Source organism: Macrotis lagotis, chromosome 6 (genome assembly GCF_037893015.1).
Source record: "Macrotis lagotis isolate mMagLag1 chromosome 6, bilby.v1.9.chrom.fasta, whole genome shotgun sequence".
In the NCBI taxonomy this organism is placed as follows: domain Eukaryota; kingdom Metazoa; phylum Chordata; class Mammalia; order Peramelemorphia; family Peramelidae; genus Macrotis; species Macrotis lagotis.
This window is the reverse complement of record NC_133663.1, coordinates 96,363,656-96,388,860: the sequence shown is the minus strand read 5'-3', so window position 1 is coordinate 96,388,860 and position 25,205 is coordinate 96,363,656. Positions and strand designations below refer to the sequence as shown.

At 34.7% G+C, this 25,205-nt stretch overlaps 1 protein-coding gene across 1 annotated transcript in view; it reads right to left on the bottom strand.

Annotated features, from left to right (window-relative positions):
- Nucleotides 1-24,949, bottom strand: part of SUGT1 (SGT1 homolog, MIS12 kinetochore complex assembly cochaperone) — a 69,498-nt gene extending 44,549 nt beyond the window's left edge. Inside the window, exons 1-8 of the mRNA XM_074191764.1 lie at nt 24,873-24,949; nt 24,721-24,778; nt 18,918-19,008; nt 14,607-14,676; nt 12,577-12,647; nt 8,249-8,302; nt 7,538-7,560; nt 4,632-4,654 (exon numbers count right to left, since the gene is read on the bottom strand). Of these exons, the coding sequence (XP_074047865.1) occupies nt 4,632-4,654; nt 7,538-7,560; nt 8,249-8,302; nt 12,577-12,647; nt 14,607-14,676; nt 18,918-19,008; nt 24,721-24,778; nt 24,873-24,904 (422 nt within the window). The 5' untranslated portion in view covers nt 24,905-24,949. The remainder of the gene's footprint in view (nt 1-4,631; nt 4,655-7,537; nt 7,561-8,248; nt 8,303-12,576; nt 12,648-14,606; nt 14,677-18,917; nt 19,009-24,720; nt 24,779-24,872) is intronic.
- Nucleotides 24,950-25,205: the final 256 nt, after the last annotated feature.

Below are 25,205 nucleotides of genomic sequence, written 5' to 3'. Positions count from 1 at the left end.
AAGAATTACTACAGGAAAATTGCCCTGATATCCTAGAAGCAGAGGGCAAAATAGAAATGGAGAGAATCCACCGATCCCCCCTGAGAAAGAGATCCCAAAAAAACCAACCCCTAGGAATATTATAGCCAAGTTCCAGAACTCCCAAGTCAAAGAGAAAATATTACAAGCAGACAGAAGGACACAACTCTAATACCATGGAGCTACAGTCAGGATTTCACAGGACTTAGCAGCAACTACGTTAAAAGCTCGTAAGGCTTGGAATATAATATATGAGAAGGCAAAAGAGCTTAGAATGCAACCGAGAATCAACTACCCAGCAAAACTGAATGTCCTCTTCCAGGGAAAAAGATGGGACTTTCAATGAACTAGGGGAATTTCAAATGTTCCTGTTGGAATGGCCGGAGCTGAAAAGAAGGTTTGATCTTCAAATACAGGTCTCAGGTGAAGCACAGAGATCGGAGGAGGAGAAAATATGAGGGTCTTAATGATGATGAACTGCATGTATTCCTGTATAGAAAAATGGCACTGATAATACTCATATGAATCTTCTCAATTAATAGAGCAGGTAGAGGGAGCTTTTATAGATGAAGCACAGGAAAAAGCTGAATTTGAAGATAAAAATATGGTGTAAAAATGGAGTCAATAGAAAAAAGGTAAATGTAATGGAAGAAAGAAAAAGGAGAAGGGGAATAGGCCAAGAGATTTCATATAATAAGAATTTTCTTTATTCCAATGAGCCATTGCAATGATATGGAAGGGGGGAAGGCAAGGGGGAATGAGGGAATCTTCTCTCTCATCAGAGGTGGCTAGGAGAGGAAATAGCATATACACTCAATGAGGTATAGGCATCTGAAGTAAGAAGGAGAGGGGGGACAGGGGGAAGGGGGGGGATGTGAGTGATGGAGGAGAGGATGGACCATGGGGGGAGAGTGGTTAGATATAACACATTTTCATTTTTACAGCTTGCAAGGGGCTGGGATTGGATGGCCTGTCTGGGACCATAGGGTCAGGTGGATGCTGGGCCTAAGGGGTGGTAGGGGGGGCTCAGGGCCAGGGATCTGTCTGCTGTGCCACTCAGCTACCCTACAGCAGAATCAGAGTGAAAGGAGAGAGAAAATATAGTACATGGTAGTGGAGAAAGACGAAAGGAGGGAGTTGCAATCAGCAATGGCAACGGTGGAAAAATACAGAAGTAACTTTTGTGATGGACTTAACATAAAGAATGTGATCCACCCGCAACAGAGTTGATGGTGTTGGAATACAGACTGAAGCACATTTTTTAAATATTATTATTAGGGCGGCTAGGTGGCAAAGTGGATAGAGCACCGGCCCTGGAGTCAGGAGGACCTGACTTCAAATCTGGCCTCAGACACTTAATAATTACCTAGCTGTGTGGCCTTGGGCAAGCCACTTAACCCCATTTGCCTTACAAAAACCTAAAAAAAAAAAAAGAAAATAATATTATTATTATTTGGGGGGGGTTCAGGGCAAATGGGGCTGGGTGGCCAGCCTGGGGCCACATAGCAGGGTGATCGTTGGGTGTCTGAGGCCGGATTTGGACCCGGGTGCTCCTGGCTCAAGGGCCAGTGCTGTCTGCCACCCAGCCGCCCCTACTATTATTACTGTTTTGTTTTATTTTGGGTCCTTTTTCCCCCTTTTTTTTTTGTTTTTTTTTTCAGGGCAGTGGGGTTGGGGTGGCTTGCATGTCACACAGCTGGGTGATTGTTGGGTGTACGGGACCAAATGTTGGCTCGGGTGCTCCTGGCTCCAGGGCTGGTGCTCTATCCACTGCGCCACCTGGCCATACCTACAATTTTACTATTATTTTTTAATTTTAATTTTAATTTTTTCTCTCCCCTTTATCACTCAAGCGAGTCTATTGGGGGGGGGGGGAATGTGGTATTTTGTTTACTCTTAAACAAGAATATTTTATTAATATATAAAAACATTTGTACAAAATGAGAATAAATATAAAATTAAAAAAAATAAAAGGGGTAATATGTTAAAAGATAGTCATAACAACTTTACATAACATTGCAAAAAACTGGAAACAACCTAATATCCAATAACAGAGGAGTTGTTAAATAGAAGGGAATCAAATGAAGTGGAATACTTTAATGAAATTAAGACTAAAAAAGTATGAGGAAGACAAAGAATCTAGAAAGACTTAGGAAATAATGTGAAATGAAAAGATCAAACTGAGAGGAACAGAGTACATATGAACTATGAATATTAGAGGAAAAGAGAATGAGAATGAACAGAATCTGAAGCACTTAAAAGAGTAACTGAAAAAATTCTATGTAACTTTATAAACTGAAATTAAGTTAAAATACAAGTAAATACTAAGTAACTTTAGTTTGCTTTGCTGATATATAAGAATACAAAGTTTTGTGTAGTGGATAAAGCACCAGCCTTGGAGTCAGGAATACCTGGGTTCAAATCTGGTCTCAGACACTTAATAATTACCTAGCTGGATGGCCTTGGGCAAGCCACTTAACCCCACTTGCCTCACACAAAAAAAAAACCTAAAAAAAACCTAAAAAAAAAGAATACAAAGTTTTAAAAGGATAAAAAAAGTAAACACAAAATTCATTTGTATGGCTATGAATAACAAAAAAAAAAAAAAATTTATAATGGAGAAATAGACACTGCATTTTAGTTCTCTGTCTGTTCCCTCATCATCATAAGATCACTAAAAGAATTTGCTCCCAAAACAAGGAAGTTACCAATTAATTCACAAACAAAAATCACTGCTTCTCTGACATTTTATCAAAGAAAAAAAATTATACTCTTAAAAATACCAAGGGCTCCACCTTGAGGAACAAAACAGCAAAGTAAGTATCTGGTTATTGTAGGTAATATCTAAATGAAAGAATAGTATAGAAAATCCAAAAAAACCCATCATTACTGTGATTTTATAAGTGGCATTCCAAATCTTGTTTTGCTTAAGCTAAATATTAAATTATTTTCTTTGTATTCCTTCAAGACATAAAGTGATGATAGATAGAAGTTCAAAAAGTGTTTCAGTGATATAACTAGAAACAACTAAAAATGATTTACTAATCAACAGGTCGAGCTGAGTAGTTAGCTCAAAACTTTAAGGAATGCTGAGTGCTTCCTCTTTTTACACCAGAGCTATCAAAGTAGAGTTCTAATTCTGTCCAGTTTTGGCCTCAAAATTGTCAATACTAAGAAAATGTTTAACTTTTTTATCACTAAATGCTTAAACAATCATGATGTACATAAATACTCTGTGGTACTTATAGTGTTGTTCTCTGTCAAGCCCAAGGGCCCATTTTCCTCCATTGACCATCTCATCCAAAGCTTTTTCTCTTCTGCTAACATGACAAGAGCGAATTACTCTGTTAATATTTTCAACCTAGTACTAATTTATGGTGAAATGTAGCTTTGTTAAATGGATTATATTGGAAAAGAATTCCAAATCTTTCTTTAAAAAACAGAAAAGATCTAGAACCGGTATATTTTTCCCAGTTCAAAATATACAAAGAGGGACTAATTTCGTAAAAAATTGTTTGGTAGTCTTCTATCATCACCTACCAAATTTTACCAACTTAAATTTTTTTTTTTGTTGTCAATGCTGCTCCCATATTTCCTATACTCTTTATTCCACTTATCTGTAAAATACATATAAGCTTGCCCCCAAAAAATTCTCATGAAAATATAAAATTACTGGAAAAGTTGTGTACCTGTAATAATCAAGATGATATGCATTTTTCTATACCCCTCTTCTTTGCTCTTCCAAAGGTGAGAAAAACCTCTTATCAAACTGGTTTATCAGCAGAGGTTTGGGAAGCATAATGGACCCAGAACAGCAACCCCTACAATGTCAGGGGGAGGACCTGCTCATAAGCAGTTTAGCATCCCTATAATGCTAATCCTTATACATAACAATTAGTCTTCTATCAAGAATGGCCCTGAGCATCTGCTGCCCTTGTTTTGCTAAGTGTTTCCATGAAAATTTCAGTGAAGAAAACAAAATGAGAGGCATAATTTATTAAATTTTCACAGGCCTAACTATCAGTTTTCTTAACCATGACATTACTAATTTGCTTAGCTACTGTAACTATGAGACTTAAAGAGAAGCAAGTTAACTGTTCCTAATTTATGGAAAGGTGATAAAGGAATAAATATGAAGCTGATGAAATAACTTCAAGATTAAAGAAAATTCAAGATGCAGTTATTCAAACTAAATTGAAACACTAATACTAATCACTAAACACCCTTGGAATTAATTTTAAAAAATCTGGGTGAAATAAAAAAGCACAAGGTTATTTTAAAATCATAGAATCCTTGCTTCAAGATCTTCCCTGTCCTATCCCACCTCCCAATAAGAAAAAATTGTTTATTGAACAACTTAACACTTTTTTAGAAATAAAATACTTAGGGAGCAAGATTAGGGGAAAAATTGTAAAATTCAAAATAAATAAATATTTTTTTAAAAGAGAAAAAGTTAAAAAGAAGTGATTTGTCACCTAAAATCGAAGAATAAAAACTTATAAAAATCTCAAAGGACAAAAAATTGTCTTATTCAAAATATTTTCTTTCAAATATATTTGCCAATAAAACCAAACTTTATTATATACTTGAACAAAAAGAAAGAAAATACTTACTTGATTTTTGATTGCTGGGTTTGCTGTTGTACAATTTGATTGTGGCATGTTAAATTAAAAAAAGAATTTATATATTAGACTGACAATTGTACATTAAAATGCATTCACTTTCAAACTTCATAGTTAAAAGTTTAACTACATTGATAATGAGAAAGCTAAATGAAAATTTGACTCAAAAATAAAAGATCTCTGGTTTTAGGAAAAAAAACTGGAAACACTGTTTTGCATTTGTTTTGCAAAATATCTTTTTTCTACTTATTTGTAAACACGTGGAATCCCTCCAATAGTTTTCTTTAAAGTAGAGCTGATCTTGACTTTATTGCTGTATCCCCAGGGCCTGATGTTCACTGGTTGACAATGAAAAATGGCTTACAAACTGAAGTTTGTGAATGTAATGAAATATGTGCTAAGTAATATGGAAAATGAGAAACTCAGAGAAACAAGAAAATTTTTCTAAAGTAAGGAGAATAAAAATGACTATAATGTAAATGAAAGCAAACTAAAAGAAATCTGAATCCGGAGTTAATACAGTGATCAGCCTTGGTTCTCCAAATGTTACTAATAAAGTATATATTTCTGTCCTCTCAGTAGACATGATAAATTATGAATGTAGTATACACTGCATATATGCAACTGCTAGATAGTACTCATTCAATTATAAAAAAGGGTTCTAGTGGTAGGGGAAAATTATGAGGAAATAAAAGTGATACAAAGCACTAATAAATCATTTTTTTAAATGAAGGAAAATTTCTATAAAAAAATTTTAAAAGGAAGCTAAGTATTCAAGGACTCTTAAAATGTGACACTTATTCTTTCCTACATATGTATCCTCAGAATAAAGAATGGAATCTTCAAATGGAAAATATTTTAATGACTTTATAAATATCTTTCAATTTCATAGACTGTTTTTCTTCTGAGCAATAAGAAATTGGGCATGTGAAAAAAATGGAAAAAGTACAAGAGAAGCAACAAATAGAAAAATGTTAATTTTAAGGAAGATACACTAACTTCCTGAACTAAAATTCAAAAGTCACAATTTCTACATATACATATATGGACATTATAAAGTTGCTATGAACACAAACAGAAATATCTCCATAGTAACCCTGACAATATCTTACTCAACTAAATATTCTCTCGTCCATCATTAAACACAGGTTAGAGAATAGAATATGACTATTCTCCAGGCTCCCAAGGTCATGCCTCTCAATCAAGTTGGGATGAAATTAAAGATTAGTTATAATAAAGCCTGTAAAAACCCTGTAGTCCTATAATGTTCCATTAGGTAGGAAAGAAGAGGAATAAAGAAGGATGAATCCAAATATGGATCTAACCTAGAACTACTGACCAGAGTTAAATTCAAAGCTATCTTATAATTGACAAAATTCATTAAAAATGCTGTACATTTCTAGATGTATTAAGAGAACATGAGCTTTCAAATTCATCTTCAGACACTTGTTACATCCTAGCTGTGTGACTCTGGACAAGTCTCTTAGCCCCAGTTGCCTTGCCAAAAGAAAAAAGAGAGAGCTGGGCTCATATAGGTCACTTATAACACTAAATTTTAGTGGGTATGCAAATCTCCTATGATTAACAAAAATGTTATCACCATTCAACAGCTACAGGTAGAGATTAAGAATTAATCAAACATAAAAGGGCATTTTAATAATTATCAGTTCAGAAAGGACAAAAGATAGACATAAGAGATAGCATTAAAAGGATTTTGGTCCCACCTACCCCACTGATAGGGTAGCAGGATAGGAGGAAGAGAAATTAAATGCTTGTTGAGATAAATGAAATATGATTATTTTAAAAGAGTAAAGCTACAAGATTGGGGGGAAAATTTTTAAATTCAAAAGACAATCAAAAAAGTAAGGCTACAAGAGTGACAAAGAGAGCATATAAAGATGGTGGCAAAAATAATAATCCCGGGGGGGGGGGGGAGGCTAAGAATATGCTACAATTGGGCTTTTAGTTCCAATCTCTGTGCTGTATTATTTTCTTTATCACACACTACCTCATTTAAGACAGAGCAAAGAGAAGATCACATAATAAAACAATTTCAATATAAAGGGAAACAAATTATAAAATCTCAATTTTAATATATTCAGTAATTAAAGTATTGCTTAGACTTTAGAAAATGTGAATATTTACTCTAAAAGCAACTATAACATTGATTTTTAAATCATATTTATATTTAACAATTAAATTTAATTAATATAAATAAATGAAAATATATATCAACTTGGGTTGATATATATTATTGATGATATATATTTTTTCAAAGTAAATTAATGCTAGTTAAAAATCAAATAGAAATAGAAAATTTTAGTTTAAATTAATTGAATTATGTGCTGACTTCTGATCAGCACCTGGTGGATAAAGTTGGTAGAGATTTGGAGATTTTATTCATCTCTAACATTAACTAAACTCAATAAAGACAGGAGAAATCTAAGGCAAAAATTTGAGCATGCTATTTCAATTTCATTGAACACCAACTGAAAACCGATGACATACAAGGTAAGGGGTTAAATATTAGATATAGACATATTTTAAAATGTGAATTATAACCTACTAAATGCTTCTCAGGAATCAATTTAACTATCTTACTAATATACTAGTGGAGAAAAAAGAAAAAAGATGGTATATTTCAAAACATCAAAACATTAAATTAATTTGTTTCATGTATACCAACAGCATTAAAACATTCCAAGATAATTTTCTATATTTTGAAAATTATCAGCCAAGAACAGAATTTAATTTCAATTTTTAAATAATAGAAGTTATTATACCATAAACACTAACAATTCAACTGAGAATTTGTTCATTCTAAATTGTCACATATATATTTAGTACTTAAAATAAAACTAAAACAAACATGATAAAAATAAAAACGTAGAGCTTACCATTCCAGGTTCTGATGCTAATTCTAAAACATAAAACGACACATTTTCAGGCACAACTGACATGCTTAAAAGCAACTGCAAATATATTTCTTTTATGGGTCAAGATAACAATTACATATAATCCACACAGTTTATGTCTATCATTTCTGCATTTTCAATTGAGTGAAAAAGACATTAAAAACAAAAGGTTTATCTTTAGTTCACTGATATAATCATAACATAACACATCAATTCAAGTAATTTTCTATTGTCACTCAATTGTCAGTCTAATACAATACACAAATCTGAAACTAAGAAGCCTGTTTCCATGAATACCTAAAGAGTATATAAATCTCACTTAACATCTTTAATACATATAATATTGTTTCAAAAACTGTTAGATGAAACATCACAGAAGGAATTTAATCCCACAGAAACTATTATAAATGGAAAATCAGCCATGTAGCATTATAAACATTCACAACTTTACAACAGAGTTTACTTATAAAAAACTGTATAGAACTTTTTTTAAATAATAACCCTACTGCAAAACTATTTTGGTTAGGGCAACTCTGTATATTGTGCTTACATAATTTAAAAAATCTGAGAACATCAAAGTTTTTAAAATATTAAGTTCAAAGCCAGAGAAATCATTAAAAATTACTCCGAAACAAAAATCTTTGTTTGATAAACCTAAGTAGTTTAATATTAAATATACAAAACTGTACTTACTATTTTTAGTTTCTTGACATCTTTTAATCCAGATATTGAAAGTATTATCTGTATCTGAAAAGCAATTAATTCATTTTAATATACTATATCACCAGTTAAAAAACACAAGCATTTTATCTACAGTCATATGAAAAAATTCTCTAAATCATTATTGATTAGCGAAATACAAATTAAAACAATTCTGAAGTACTATCTCACATCTATCATATTGGTCAATACAACTAAAAACGAAAATGATCAATGGTAGAGAGAATGTGGGAAAACAAGGACACTAGCGCCATTGTTGGCAGAGTTGTGAATTTATCCAATCTTTCTGGAGAGCAATTTGGAATTATGCCCAAAGAGCAATAAAACTTTGATCCAGCAATAAGTCTGTATCCCAAAGAGATTACAAAAAGAAGTAAAAAATCCACATGTTCAAAAATTTTTAAAGCAGCTTTCTTCATAGGAGCAACAAATGGAAAATTGAGAGGATGCCCATTAACTGGGGAATGGTTGAAGAAATTGTGCTATATGAATGTAACGGAACACTGCTGTTCTATAAGAAATCATGAGAGACAGGACTTCAGAATAACCTGGAAAGGCTTGTGTAAACTGATGCTGACTGAAGTAGGCAGAACCAGAAGAACATTATACACACCAACAACGACACTGGTTGATGATCAACTATGATGGACTTGTTTTCATTTCAGCAGTAAAATAATCAAAGACAATTCTAAAATACTTGCAATGAAAAATATTATCTATATCCAGAGAAGGAACTGTGGAGTTTGAATGTAGATCCAAGTTTACTATCTTCAATTTTTGAAGTTGTCTTATGTATTACGGTTTTTTTTCTCGAAGTTTTTTTCCCATTTTGATTTGATACTTCTTTCATAACATTATTAATATGGAACTATGTTTAGTAGAGTTATACATATATAGCCTATATTAGTTTGCTTTCTGTCAGATCTAAAGGTAAAGGAAGGAGGGAGAAAAATGTGAAACTTAAAACTCTTGCAAACAAAAAATGATTGCTGAAAACTACCATTACATGTAAATAAAATATTAAAAAAAACATGCATTTGTCCTTTAAGCAACTGTTATTATTTGATATAGCTAAATAGGAAATCAATTTAATATCCAGTAATTTGTAAAAAAATGTTTTATCAGCATAATTTTTTAAACTACAAGTTATCTCCCTAAATAAACTACATTTAGATAATCTATATTTTTTTCTTCTGACCACCTGCCTTCATAAAAACTCCTACCATACTGCTGGAACACAAATAAAATGCTGCTCCCTACATTAGGATTCTCAATCATTCAAATGGATTAGCAAGGGGACTTGACATCTAGCAGCAGGATTCCTCATTTTCCCACTGGGTCTTAGGGAACTTCTGTGGTTCTAAGTTTCTTAATGTGCAGTTATTTCCTCTTGTCTCTCTTCCTATAACTCTCCTACTGGTTTTACCTGCCCTTGTAAAGTGAATTGGTTTTTGCCATCTTGTCAATAGTGAGGAAAAAACTTTGACTACAATCACATAAAAGAAATGGCGGAAGCAGGGTTGTCCAATGAGTTACAAGATAGGGAAGCAGCAAATGTATATTAATTTATCTGAATATATATATATATATATATATATATGTATATATATATACACACACACACACACACACACACACACACACACACACACATACAAAAATAGAGACGAGTCAGGCCACCGGGATAAAAACTCCCTCTTTGATAAAAACTGCTGGGATAATTGGAAGTTAGTATGGAAGAAACTTAGATTAGACCAACACCTCACACCCTTTACCAAGATAAGATCCAAATGGTTACAGGACATAGACATAAAAAACAATACTATAAGCAAATTAGAAGATCAAGGACTAGTCTACCTGTCAGATCTATGGAAAGGGGAACAGTTTATGACTAAGGAAGAGTTGGAGAACATCACTAAAAACCAATTAAATGATTGATTACATTAAATTAAAAAGTTTTTGCACAGATAAAACCAATGTAATCAAGATCAAAAGAAATGTAGTAAATTGGGAAACAATCTTTACAACTAATGATTCTGACAAAGGACTCATTTCTAAAATATACAGAGAACTGAGTCATATTTTTAAAACAAAAAGCCATTCCCCGATTGACAAATGGTCAAAGGATATGCAAAGGCAATTTACAGATGAGATCAAAGCAATCCATAGCCATATGAAAAAATGCTCTAAATCATTAATTATTAGAGAAATGCAAATTAAAGCTTCGCTGAGGTACCACCTCACACCTCTCAGATTGGCCAGTATGACCAGGAAGGATAATGATCACATTGTTGGAAGGGATGTGGGAAATCTGGGACACTATTACACTCTTGGTGGAGCTGTGAACTCATCCAACCCTTCTGGAGAGCTATTTGGAACTATGCCCAAAGGGCAACAAAAATGTGCATACCCTTTGACCCAGAAATACCACTACTGGGTCTATACCCTAAAGAGATGAGGAAAAAGGGTAAAAACATTACTTGTACAAAAATATTTATAGCAGCCCTGTTCGTGGTGGCAAAGAATTGGAAATCCAGTAAATGTCCTTCAATTGGGAAATGGTTTAGCAAACTGTGGTATATGTATGTCATGGAACACTATTGTTCTATTAGAAACCAGGAGGGATGGGATTTCAGGGAAACCTGGAGGGATTTGCATAAACTTGATGTTGAGTGAGATGAGCAGAACCAGAAAAACACTGTACACCCTAACAGCAAAATGGGAGTGATGTTCAACCTTGAAGGACTTGCTCATTCCATCAGCGCAACAAGTGGGAACAATTTTTGGCTGTCTGCAAAGGAGAGTACCATCTGTATCCAGATAAGGAGCTGTGGAGTTTGAACAAAGTACAAGGACTATTCCCTTTAATTCGGAAAAAAAAAAAAAAACAAAACCAGATGTCTTATGGTTTGATCTGGTTACCTCTGAGAATTCTGTTCTCTTTAAGGATATGATTTCTCTCTCATCACACCCAATTTGGATTGAGGTACAACATGGAAACAAAGTCAAGACTGACGGAGTGCTATCTGTGGGGTGGGGATGGGGGGAGGGAAGCAAGATTGGGGGAAAACCGTAAAACTCAAATAATATCTTTAATAAAAATTTTAAAAAAAAATAGAGACGAAAAATGTAACATGCCCATAGGAAAGAATAGATCTTAAAACTGAATAATCTTTCCGATATTTAAAATGTTCATACTTTCAACAGACAGCACATTTCATTATTAACAGAAGTATCAACACTTTAGTACTTTTCCTAAATAATGATTTCTAAAGTTATTTCATATCAGCCTGGTTCAGACCTAAAGATTTAAGACATATTTCCCTCATATTCAATAAAAAATAAATACTTATTGAATTGAATCAAGCCCTTTTGCAGGACAGGAACAGAAGACAGTTCTGGATAAAAGAAACTCTTGCAGTACTCTAGAATAGCAAATATATCAAATACCATGGAATTTGGGATAATTTATTGTTATATCATGAGAACAAAAAAGTGCATTATAGTGCTGAAAAGTTAGGACTTCATATTTTATAATTATCTACAGTCAAATTCAAAAATAGTTACTGGGCAACTCTGCTTCCACCATTTCTTTTATGTGGTTCTAGTCAAAACTGCTCTTCAGTGTTGACAAATGATACTGTCAAAATCTCTATAATAGGGCGGCTAGGTGGCGTAGTGGATAAAGCACCGGCCTTGGAGTCAGGAGTACCTGGGTTCAAATCCGGTCTCAGACACTTAATAATCACCTAGCTGTGTGGCCTTGGGCAAGCCACTTAACCCCATCTGTCTTGCAAAAAAAAAAAAAGAAAAGAAAAAGAAAAAAAAATCTCTATAATAAATTCCATATACGCATCTCAACTTTAAAGAGTTGGGATGACAAATGCCATTCTATTCTGATTTACTGGTTCCCCTCATCTCCTTATCCTTTACTATAATTACTGCTGGAATCCATAATTTGCTTCTCTGGAAAATCCCTTGCTGAAATATCAGGGGCAGAAACTGATAATGAATTTTTGCTAACAAAAAAAAGCACAAGCTAAATAATGGTCAGTCTGAAACAGGAAAAAACATTTCTTGAATTTTTATAGTTTTGTTTTCTAAAGCTAGAAAATTCACTCATTGCTTTAAATGCTAGAGAAAGACCCATATGCTAATTATTTTTAAAAGCAACCTCAAGTTTTATAATCAAAATGAAATGCCATGAAGAGAAAAAAAAATAAGTCCTACTTTGCAATTAATTTTAAAAGGTACTAAAAAAAAAACCCAAAATATTCGATGAATTTAGTGTAGTTACTTACCATCTAATTTACATCCTTCTGTGAAACTCTCTAGAGCTGCAGAATAGTTTTTTTCATGGTATTCACCTATCCTGGCATGAGAATATGAAAACAAAACATGGAAGAGAACAAGAGTTAGCTGCTTTTCTTATCAAATGATGAAAGTATTTTTTCCAGCAGGTTCATATGAAAAATTATTTTCCAAAGCATCTTAGAAAAAATCAAAATGAGCAAGACCAATACCCTGATTACAATTTTAAACACATTTATAAAAAACAGCAAAACCTTCCTTTTGTCATCTCATTAAATACCATTTTGAGATGGGGGAAAAAGGTTTTAAAAAGAAGTTTGTAAGGTTTCTCCTTCTATGCTAGTTAATTAAAGCTCAAATCTATATACAGCATTCTAATATTTACAAAGTACTTTATTCACAACCTCTGAGGCTGAACTAAATTTAGCGTGTGTATGGGAAGGGGAGAGGGGGCCATAAAACACACCAAACAAACTCTCTTTCCTGACTTGGATTGAGCTCTCTTTTTACTAGATCACTTTGCCTAGAAGACAATGGGTTATATTTCCAACTTAATAAAGTGCGGCATCAAAACTAAATGAAGTGATCTGTCTTCATAGAAGTTTAATGTCAGAAAGTATGCATTTTGTATATTCTGTGACACTGCACTTTGTTACATAGCATGGTCACAAAAATGTTTTGGCTAAGCCCCTCAATCCAGTGGCTCACTTACAATTAGAACTCCTCTGATTTCTCTCAGTACTACCAAAGAACTAAGAATACTTTTAATATACAGAAGAGGGCTATAGTGAGCACCTCAGGCAAGAGTTTTTAACTTTCTTTAACTTTTCTTGGACCCTTTTAGCAGTCTGGGAAAACTTATGAAACCCTACTCAGACTGTTTTACATGCATAAAAAAATAAGTTTACAAAATAAACTATATTGAAATACAGTTTTCAAAATATTTTTAAATGACACAAGGATATGGATTACTCAATCCCCAGGGATTATTTTTTTCAAATCTGACTCAATATAAGGAAAGTGGAATAATGAGCCATATCATATAACAATCCCAGAAACATAGCATCTGAAATTAGGAGATCACAGCAGTTTTCAAGAAGGACCTATCAAGGAGGCAACCGGGGGGCACAGTGGATAGAGCACCAGCCCTGGAATCAGGAGGACCTGAGTTCCAATCCAGCCTCAGACACTTAATAATTAACTAGCTGTGTGGCCTTGGGCAAGCCACTTATCCCCATTTGCCTTGCAAAAAAAAAAAAAAAAGTAGGACCTCATCATGAAAGGAATTCCCTGGTTACAAAGCATATTTCATTTCCCCAGCACTTTAAAGACATCAAAGTGATTTATAATAAATGAGCCCCACAATGACCCTGTTAAATAGGCACTCAAGTATTATTACCCTTGTTTGACAGATGAGGAAACTGAGACTCAGAGACAGATGAAGTGACTTGCTCAAAGTCACAGGCTAGATTTGACTTGAAGTCTTGCCCTCTATCTACTATGCCATGTTACCTCTCCCCAAATATGCATATCTTTTCACTGTTAATGGTAGAAGAGCAGAAGAAACATCTAAGGACAGAGTGAACCAAAGTGGATAGTGACCAAAAAAGGGTTAAATTCATTCAACAATACCTAAATTCATGACATCTTTAAGGAAAAAAAATTAGAGCAAATAAATTTATGTTATCAAAGTACTACTGACTTTAACATACAAAACAACTGTAAATTGTATTTGAAATTGTTAGGGGGACAGTTAGGTGGCACAGTGGATCAGAGCACCAGCCTTGGGGTCAGGAGGACCTGAGTTCAAATCCGGCCTCAGACACTTAATAATTACTTAACTGTGTGGCCTTGGGCAAATCACTCTTAACCCCATTGCCTTAAATAAATAAAATCTTAAAAAAAAAAGAAATTAAGTTAATCACCTATCTCACTTGAAACATTTCATTAAAATTCATTATCATACCATGAATATTATGAATATGATTATTCAAAGATTATATAAAGAATTCCTACATACCCTTTCCTCAGCAGAGCTGTGGAATTATTTGGGTTGAGTCCAAGAGACTTCTTTGCATCAATAACAGCTTCTACAAAAGTAGATAGGTTGAAGTGAAAGTTAAAACCATTGTATCAGATGGCCCATTAATCTTCAGATAGAGTCACTACCCGCGTGTGTGTGTGTGTGTGTGTGTGTGTGTGTGTGCACGCAACTATGACATCTTATATTATTTCTTCTCCACATTTCATTAGACTTGATAAGTATCTTCATAAAAACAGGAAAAATAAGGTGAGTCAGCTAAAAGATGAGGGTTAATTCATGGTTAAAAAAAACAAACACAAAAAGAACTAAAGAAACATGGAATAGAGATCGAGAAAGCACTAACAGAACTAGGAGAAATAACAAAAAAATAGATTTTTCCAACTTAATCAAGAAAACAAGACAAGTCAAAAAGATGGCATGCAAGAAATCAGAAGCAGACATTTCCAAAAATAGCAGTGTCATAGACTCTACACACTGGGAGTGTCATAAAGTTTACATAGATTTTAGCAAAATATTTGACAAAATAAATAGACAGATAGGTATAGATATAAAAGAAGTGTGGAAAAGCTAAGGGCACTATGAACCAGATTGTAATACAATGATGGAGATTAGAAAGTAGGATGAAAAGATCATTCCAGAAAATTGTAATTAATGAATCAGTGTCAATGGGACAGGTCTCCAGTGGAGCTGTACCAGATTCCTTGGCTATTTAACATTTTTATTAGCAATTTACAAGTTTTCCTTGATATCAATCAAGATTAACAATGTCTCACAACTTTAATCCCATATCCCAATTCTTCCCGGGCTATCAAGAAAAGTATAATCCCTCTAAAATGTGTAAATCTTTCAAATACTAGGAAACTACTATAATTAACCTTAAGGTTTCATTTATCCTAGGTTTTTGGGTTTTTTTAAAATAGATCCTCAGAGGACCTCAAATCTCCTCCCCATTCTAAGTGTCCTCTTCTGGACACTCTCAAGCTTCTCAGTATCCTTAACTGAACATAGTATCCTAGTTAAGATCTATTAGGGATATCATCTCTTCCCGGAAGCTTTGTTTCATAATAATCAGATTTGTCCAAAAGTACCCATATCCTCAATGGAGGTCTTCATACTGGACAACTACTTGTTAGGGATATTATGGTGAGATCCCTAAAGAATATGTCTTGGATGAAATGGGCAACTGAAATCCAAATTATATGATACTTAATTTGGAGAAAAAAGAAAACTAATTTATAGTTACTTCAAATATCTATAGATTTTTTTACATAGATCTATATATTTCTTTCAACTCTATAGGGCAGAATTACCTCTCTTACATCAGAGTTGATGGAGATGTTATTTTGCTGATTTTTGTTTTTACATCACTTTAATTTTTTTTGGCAAGGCAATGGGGTTAAGTGACTTGCCCAAGGTCACACAGCTAGGCAAGTCTTCAATGTCTGAGGTAACATTTGAACTCAGGTCCTCCTGACTCCAGGGCTCTATCCACTGTGCCACCTAGTTGCCCCTGGAGGTGTTATTTTACATTAAACTAAGATTTCTCAATTTTTTTCTGCTCCATGTTTTATTAGGGATTTAAACAAATGTATAAATCAAAGCAAAACAAAAAAACAATGGATGGGTCTTTAGTAAACGCACAATGGGACACCAGAGCCCTGTGAGCAGCTTAACCCTCATAGGCCTTAGACCTAAATGGAAAGAGTAAGATGCTTTAAAGAGTATGTCAAGGAGCAGCTAGGTGGCACAGTGGATAGAGCCCTGGAGTCAGGAGGACCTGAGTTCAAATCTGATCTCGGACACTTAATAATTGCCTAGCTGACCCTGGGCAAGTCACTTAACCCCATTGCCTTGCAAAAAACAAAAACAAAAAAAAGTGTGTCAAGAAAGCATAACTTCAAGAAATTTAAATGAAAACTGGATTTATTATAAGAGCAAGAAATATAAACATGGAATTCAAAGAGTTCACAATTCATACAGAAGTTTGCAAATTTATAATTATAATAAATAGAAAGAGAAAATATTCACCCAAAAAGGTGTGTGACATAGAAGGGAGAAAGGTACTGCAAAAAGTAGGAAAAGGGAAAAAAAAAACCTTCCTGAAGGGAAAGGGCAATGCAATGGAAAAGTAGCATTCTTTCCCTTTGGGAATTACTAAGTCCATTAAAATATGCTGGTCTGGTTATCTACAAAGGTGCCAGTTGTAACAAGTTGTTTTTCAGTCTAGTGCAGACTGACTGGTGCCTGTCTTGACTCTCAAGGACACACAGAAGTTCAGTTTGGGATGCGCAGAACAAATTATGGAGGAGGCATTTGTCCTTGACACATTCAGGGCCTCCTCCATACTCTGGGCCCAATGTTTCTGGAAAACATGGCAGTTCAAAAAAAAAAAAACAAGTTTGGAGAATCCTTCAACATTCCTTAACAAGTGCTAGGTTTAGAACCAAAAGATTTGGATTTGAATTGCAGTTCTGACCTATTTACTATCTATGTGAATTTGGGTTGAGGAGATTGGATTAGAGGATTACTAAGACCCCTTCTAGAATCAAATCAATGATGATATATAAAAGTCCCCATTCATTAGCCATTCTACAGTCTCACATAATTTGTTAATTAAACCATAGGCTAGGATCAACCTATATGTTAAAACCTTTTATAATCTCCTAATGCAAGACAGCAATCACAGATCAGACCTAATCATCAGTGAGTTTCCAGTACTCCTGAAAAGTCAATTTCTGATTCCTATATGGGAATATTTTCAATTCATGCTCTTGACAGTAGTGATCAAAAAAAAATCATTTTTCAGATATTGGTTTTCAGCACAAGAGACATAACAGCAATAATAAAGCAAAAGTCTTTGTTGAAAGACTTTTTTTAAGACATTTTTAAAGATCTTATTTTATATTTAGCTGAAAGCCTTCAGTTCAATATAAGGATAAACTTCTGAATCATTATCAATATCTAGAAATTAACCAGATAGGGAAGCTAGGTGGCGCAGTGGATAGAGCACTGGCCCTAGGGTCAGGAGGGCCAGAGTTCAAATCCAACCTCAAGACACTTAATAATATTAAGACCATTCCCCTTTAAAAGAAAGAAGGAAGGAAGGAAGGAAGGAAGGAAGGAAGGAAGGAAGGAAGGAAGGAAGGAAGGAAGAAAGAAAGAAAGAAAGAAAGAAAGAAAGAAAGAAAGAAAGAAAGAAAGAAAGAAAGAAAGAAAGAAAGAAAGAAAGAAAGAAAGAAATTAACCAGACTACTTCAAGTAGCAGTGAGTTTGCTGTTACTAAGGGGTATCCAACCAGAGGGCTTAGATCCCTTCCAACTTAAGATTTTAGATTCCTTTCTTTTAAAACATTTCTGAAGCATTAGAGCTGTTCCCAATAAAATGTTAAAAATGATAAGACAAGAGTAAAAGAATTAAATTCATATTTCCAACTATCTTCTAAGCTATGGAAGTTTAGTTCCAATCATTTGCCTTCTTACTATTAGAACTTTTTAACTACAGAACAACAGTATTTTCTATAGCTTTCATTTAAAAAATTCTATGATACAAAATTAGAAAGTATAGGAAGTGTCTTCTATATCAACATATTGAGACACTATAAAAAGAAACTAAATAGCAACCAGCTGTCAAATAGCTCATTTCAAAAGTAAACTTCTTTTAGTATTTAAAATCTTTCACAACCTAACCCACACATTTCTTTACAATTCTGTACAGTACTCCCCCTTTCCACATCTTACAACTCATCTAAACTGGTCTTCTTGGAGTTCCTCACACACAACCTCCTATCTCCACATCTCTGCACTGACCATCCACCATGGCTAGAATGTATGTCCAATCACCTCCTGTTAACACTCTTTAAGTCTTCAAAATTGCCCAAGTACCACCTTCTACATGAAATTTTTCCTTATCTTCGTTTCCTCTGTCCCAGTTATGAAGGGGAACCTACCCAATATTTTACCTTGTATTTTACATGGCATGTACTAATTTATAAATATAAATAAGTTCCTTGAGAAGAGGGGATTGGTTCACTTTTGTCTATCTTCAGAGCCTAGCACAGTGCCAGATGCATAGTAGAGGCGACTAACATCCAATGGAAAGAATAGCTGTTCAATAATTTAAATTTAAATGAATTGCAGTTCTTTATAAAAATGTTTGATAATTTATCTGTTACTTAACAAATAAAGAAAAAACATTTTTAACTTTTAAGGATAATCACTAATACATGAAGCATATGTTAAAAAGATCTTATCATTTATCTAAACACATTATGTTTCATAAGGGAATTACCATTATAATTCTTCAGAAGAATGTGGGCATAAGCTCTTTGGCAGTAACATTCTGCATCATCTGGTCTCTCTTCCAGTGCTCTTGTCAGTGCCTATAAATTCAAATAAAAAAAATATGAAGAATGCTTCACTAAAAAAAGACACTGGTTTTTTAAAAATTCAGAGAAGAACAGTTTTTATTTCTAAATTTCCACTTCAGAGAAAGAACCAATTTATCATGATTACAAATTTTTTCCTTGAAAAAAGGAAAATCCTCTTGTCTACCCAATATAAAAATGATTAAAAATAATTCTCCTCACAATTTCCCTCAACTTTTATATTCTTATCCACCTTCCTTTCTCTGGTTAACCAATGAGAAAAGCAGGGACAAGAGGGAAGAAAAGTATCTTTAAAAATATCAGTTAGTGAATACAGACTGAAGTACAATTTTTTTTTCTCTCTCTCTATTCTTGAGGTTTCCCATCTTCTTGGGGGAAGAGGGGGTTTATGTTTATTCTTATGTTTACACTTATAACATTCAATTTACATCAATGTATGGCATGGAAACAATGTAGACACTGTTAGACAGCCTGGGGGGGGAGGGAAGGGAGGAGGGGGGGAAAATTGTAGAATTCAGAGCCTTGAAAAAAAATGATGGGTACAATTTACTATTGTATATAATTGGAAAACAAATAAAATGTTTAAATATTAAAAAAAAAAGTAAAAAAGGGTCTAGAAAAAAAATATCAGTGACAAAAAGTCATTGCTGGAGGGGTGCTGAGAAGTCAGACATTATACATACTGCCTAGAGAACCATGAAACAATATAAAACCATTTTGGAAATCAATTTAAAATTATGCAAATAAAGTAACTAAATAAAATGTTCATACTCTTTGATCTCTACTATTGAAGAAGACTCAAGATAATCCCCATTATGATGGGGGTTAAAAATGTTTATATATAAGCAATTTTTGTGATAGAAAGGAATTGGAAACAAAGAAGATGTTCATCAAACGGGAAGGGAAATGGCTAAACAAACTGTGATAGGTGAATATAATGGAATATTACTGGCAAGAAGAAAAGGTGAATGTGATGAATACAGAGAAACATGGGAAAACCTGCATAAATTAATTCAGAGTAGGGTAAGCACAGTCAGGAAATCTTTAAAAACAATGACAACAATATAAGAGGAAAATGATACACACAATCAAAACTGAGTATTTCTAAATTCTTTTTTTTTAAAGTATGGTTTCACAAAGGTGAGAGATCTGAAAAAAAGATGCACTTTCTTGTCTTTATTTTCAGACTTTTTCAATAGACTGATCATTTTTTTTCCTTTCACTGTCTCTAAAAAAAATTCTATTATATATGATGGCTCTCTGGGAGAAGAATGAAAACTGGGAAAAACTATGATTATGTTAAAAAATCAAAATATTTCAATTAATTATTAAAAAGTATATCATGGGCGGCTAGGTGGCATAGTGGATAAAGCACCGGCCTTGGAGTCAGGAGTACCTGGGTTCAAATCTGGTCTCAGACACTTAATAATTACCTAGCTGTGTGGACTTGGGCAAGCCACTTAACCCCCATTTGCCTTGCAAAAAAAAAAAAAGTATATCATGGCTGAACAAATTTTAACATATAAATGTGACAGAGTATTATTACTGTGATATAAAAAAATAACTTAGGACAGTTTCAGAAAAACCTGGGAAGATTTTTATGACCTGATGCAGTTTAAATTAAACAGAACCAGAACAATTTATTCAATGACAATATGGTAAAGACAAATTTGAAATAAATTAGAAATTCTGATCAGTGTAATGACCATGATTCCAAAGGACTAATAACAAAACAAGTTAACACCTCTTCCTAGAAAGGGTAAGGTCTCAGAGTTCAAAATGAAAACAAATAGTTTTTGGACCTGGCCAAGAGCAAAATTTGTTTTGCTTGATTAAATGTACTTTTGTTCTCAAATAGGGTGAGAAGAAATAAAAAAAGCAAATTTTTGCCAATTAAAAAAATAATTTTTTTTGAAAAATACTGTTTTAATAACAAAATAAAACAAGAAGGTAAGAAACCTAAATTTCTTTGAGATTAAGAAAAATATAGAATGTAGAGTAAAATCTCAGTATATCAGAATGTACATCTTTCCAAAAATCATAAATAAGAGTCAAAAAAGATATTATTAATCATTTATTTCAATTCCCTTTCAGTGCCCCCCCCCCTTCATTTTATAGATTAGGACTATCTAACCCAGTTAGATTTGCAACTATTTAATGACAGAAACTGAAATGAAACACAATTCTGACTCACAGTCCAGGACTTCCTCCACTAGACTAAATCTATCCTTGCCTTAGTTAAGCACAATATATGGAACAGAATTTAATTTTCTTTGATGATTTGAAGTTTTTAATAAGTTGTGCACTGTCTACATTTCAGGAAAGTAAATGAAATAGTTTGATTTTTTTAAGTAAAAAGAGCATAACATATGGAAATATGTTAAACATGAGTGTACCTGTATAAGATGACTCACTGTCATGGGGAAGGGGGAGGGAAGGAATGGAGGTAGAAAAATGGAATTCAAAATCTTACAAAAATGAATGCTGAAAACTAGCTTAATATATCATTAGAAAAAAATAAAATTAAAATTAGATTAGCATACGCGAACATATGCTGAATTCCTTATTAGCAATATAGTAAATTAGACTAAGAAATCATGACTCTAAAAGCAAACAATGCAAAAAAAATTCCAGTCAATACAAGTAATTCAGAAAACTTCTCATAAAGGATTTTGTCCAGAGTGACTGTTCAGAATTCCAGTGTTTCGGGGACAATGGTTATTATTGCCTACACTACACTAAAAACATACACTGATATATATCTAAGGACAAGAAGTACTTTGGAACCAAAATTTCAGTCAATAGAATTAAAGTCTTGCTTAGTGCAGCAATATATGAGGTTTCCAAATTAACCTGCTTTTTACAAACATAAAATTTACAGTGTCACAATTATACTCCTTTCAAGAGATGCTGGTTCAATGGTGCTTGAATGCAGTCCAAAGGGAAAGAGCAGATGACATAAATGAGCTTCTGTCAATATAGGCTGTGAACAATTAATCCTTAGTTATGATGTAATAATGCTCTTGGACTTAAAGACAAAAACCTAAAAGCTTGTATCTACTAGCCCATACCATCTATCTTCCATGCCTTCGAATTTTTAAAAGATCTGAAAAAGTGTTAACACTTGCTATGTCCTATTATGCAATGCATTTAGAAACATAATAAAGTTGAACATGCTACAAAGAGGAAATTCTACTTAAGCCTGAAAAGTATCCCATTCTCCTAATCTATAATTTCTCCAAGTGACAAAGGAATTTTGCAGATTGTTCCAATAGAACCTCCAGTACTGATTTGACAGAGGAAAGTCCAAAGTAGAAAAAGTTTCTAATAATTTTTTAAAATGTTAGCCCTCAGTAAGTTTTACTTAAAGAGCATTTCATTTAATATTTGAAAATCATTTTTTACTTAACTGCTGAATATCTGTACAATTCTGTTAAAGGTTCATATACTTAATATCATAAGACAAACGTTAACTACAAAAGAATTTGGAATTGATTGATAGAACAGATCCAAAGAATAATGAGATCAATATCAATCTGGAAATAAATCTATAAATATCGATCTGGAGATAAATCTCTGCTAGAGTGAGAATCTCAGGAATGTCTTCTTGATTCTTTCCTACCCATTATTTTTATCTATGACATGAGCAAAAATAGGTAGGTAGTATTGTATCAAATCTTCAGATGACACAAATTTGATCTGGATAAATAACACAGTATAACATCAGTATCTGAGAAGTTGAAATGTTAGATCAATGAAGTAGCTGTTCTTCAAGGAAGCAAGAAGGAATTTTATAGGGAAAACGTAAAGTCTTATGCTTAGGCTCAAATAATTAAATGCTTTAACAAAAAGTAGGCTCTGGACCTGTCTTTCTGACTCCAAGTCCACATTCTGTATAGTATACCAAAAATACTTATACCAATTCTTTTGGCACTGGCATGAATTGGGAATTGAGGGGATGCCCATCAACTGGAAAATAACTGAACAAGTTATAATATATGATTGTGTTGGAATACCAAGTGTTATCAGAAATGAGGAGCAGCACAGTTTTGAAAAAACCTGAGAATTGGGGGCAGTTAAGTGGAGCAGTGGATAGAGCACTGGCCCTGGAATCAGGAGGACCTGAGATCAAATTTGACCTCAGTCACTTAATCATTGCCTCGCTATGTAACCCTGACTTAATAATTAAAAAAAAAAAAGAAAAACCTAGGAATGTATTTTTCCTGTTTGACCTCTTTGAGTGATGCAAAGTTAATACAACCAAGAAAACATCAAACATAGTAACAACAATATTGTATGACTTAACTATTCTCAGCAATACAATGGTACAAGACAATTCTAAAGAATGTATAATCAGAGAAAGAACTGATGGAGGGGGTGGCTAGGTGGCACAGTAGGTAGAGCACTGGCCCTGGAGTCAGGAGTACCTGAGCTCAAATCCAGCCTCAGACACTTAATAATTATCTAGCTGTGCGGCCCTGGGCAAGCCACTTAACCCCATTGCCTTGCAGAAACCAAAAAAAAAAAAAGAATTGATGGAAGGGGCGGCTAGGTGGCACAGTGGATAAAGCACCGCCCTGGAGTCAAAACCCACCTCAGACACTTAATAATTATCTAGTTGTATGACCTTGGACAAGTCGCTTAACCCCATTGCTTTACCAAAAAAACCTAAAAAAAAAACTGATGGGAGTCTGAATGCAAACTGAAGCATACTTTTTTCCTTGGATTTTTTTAACTTTATTTTTCTTGGACTTTTTTGGTGTTTTCTTTCACATGAATAATAAGAAAAATGTTTTGCATGACTGCATTTGTTATAATCTATTTCAAACTGTTTACCTACTCAAGGAGTGGAGAGGGGACTGAGAAAGAAAATTTGAAACTGAAAACACTAAAAAAATGAATGTCACCCCCCCTTAGGCCCCAAAAATAAAAAAAATAAAAATAAAAAAAGAATGTCAAATAAATAAATAATGAATGTCACGGGGACAGTTAAGTGAGGGACGGAGCTGAGTTCAAATCCTTAATTATAACTTCTGACCTTTGATCTACAGAAGCAGACTAGCCTGTATTCCTAACAATTATTACCTAGCTGTATAACCTTGCACTTAATCCCAATGCTTTGCAAAAAAAAAAGTCAGAAATTGTTTTTTATGTGAAATTGTAAAAATATAAAATTTTTCAATGAAAAAAACTCTACTTCTAGAAGTACTTCCGGCTGAACAAAGTTCTTTCCTCCCAACTTTCTAAGAGAGAGAAACACCTAGTTTGCAAAGGGAGAAAGTGGCTCTGAAAAGTTAAGTTCACACAGGTGCCCGGCCTAGATTGTCTAGTTTATACGTGTTTCCTGGGGGGCGGAGGAGAGGGAAAAGCCCAACTCTCGTTATTTGAATATTTTTACTGATTGACACGTTAAAGTGCCTCGAGTTAAAGCCCCACGGTGGATTTCTAAAACGCTTGAAGTTTGTTTCTTTAGAGGCCAACAACAGCCTCCGCCACGCGGGCCCCGCGCAGCCGCGCTCACGCGTGGAACAGCGGCCCCTTCCGAGAGGCGGGCGCTGGGCGGGGGCAGGGGCGGCGGGCGCCGGTGCCAGCCGGAAGCGCGCGGGCGAGGCCCGGGGCCGGGGGGGCGGGGCCCGGGCGTTGACACCTGTCAGCGGGGGCGGGGGGAGGGGACGGCCGGCCCCGCACCCCGGCGGCTTCTCTCACCTCGACGGCCGCCCGGGGATCCGCGTCCATCTGCTCATCCGACAGGGGCGGGAACAGCCTGGCGGGAGACAATCGCGTCAGCGGCGGTTACCAGAATTAGAGGTGGGGTCGGGGGAGGGGAGGAAAAAAAAAAAAGGGCAAGAGCCACTCACCCCGACGCCGTTGCAGGCTTCTCCGCCGCCATACTTCGCGCTCTCTATCTCCGCCGCCGCCCGGGGGGGGGGGGGGGGGGGGAAACTTCTGGAGAAACACCCAGCGAGCTTCCGTCCGAGGAGCTGGAGGAGGGGGAGGGGGCGGCGAGCGCGTGGGCTGACGGGAACCCGGAGGACCGGCGGCTCCGCCTTCCGCCGTGTTACCACGGCAACCGCCGGCGCTTCCGGGGCGCCGCCTCGCTCCGCCCCCAGCCCCCGAGATCGGAGTTGTTTGTTAGGCTAGTCCGGAGATCAAAGGGCAAAGCTTGTAAGTCCGTGCCAGAAGAAATGAAA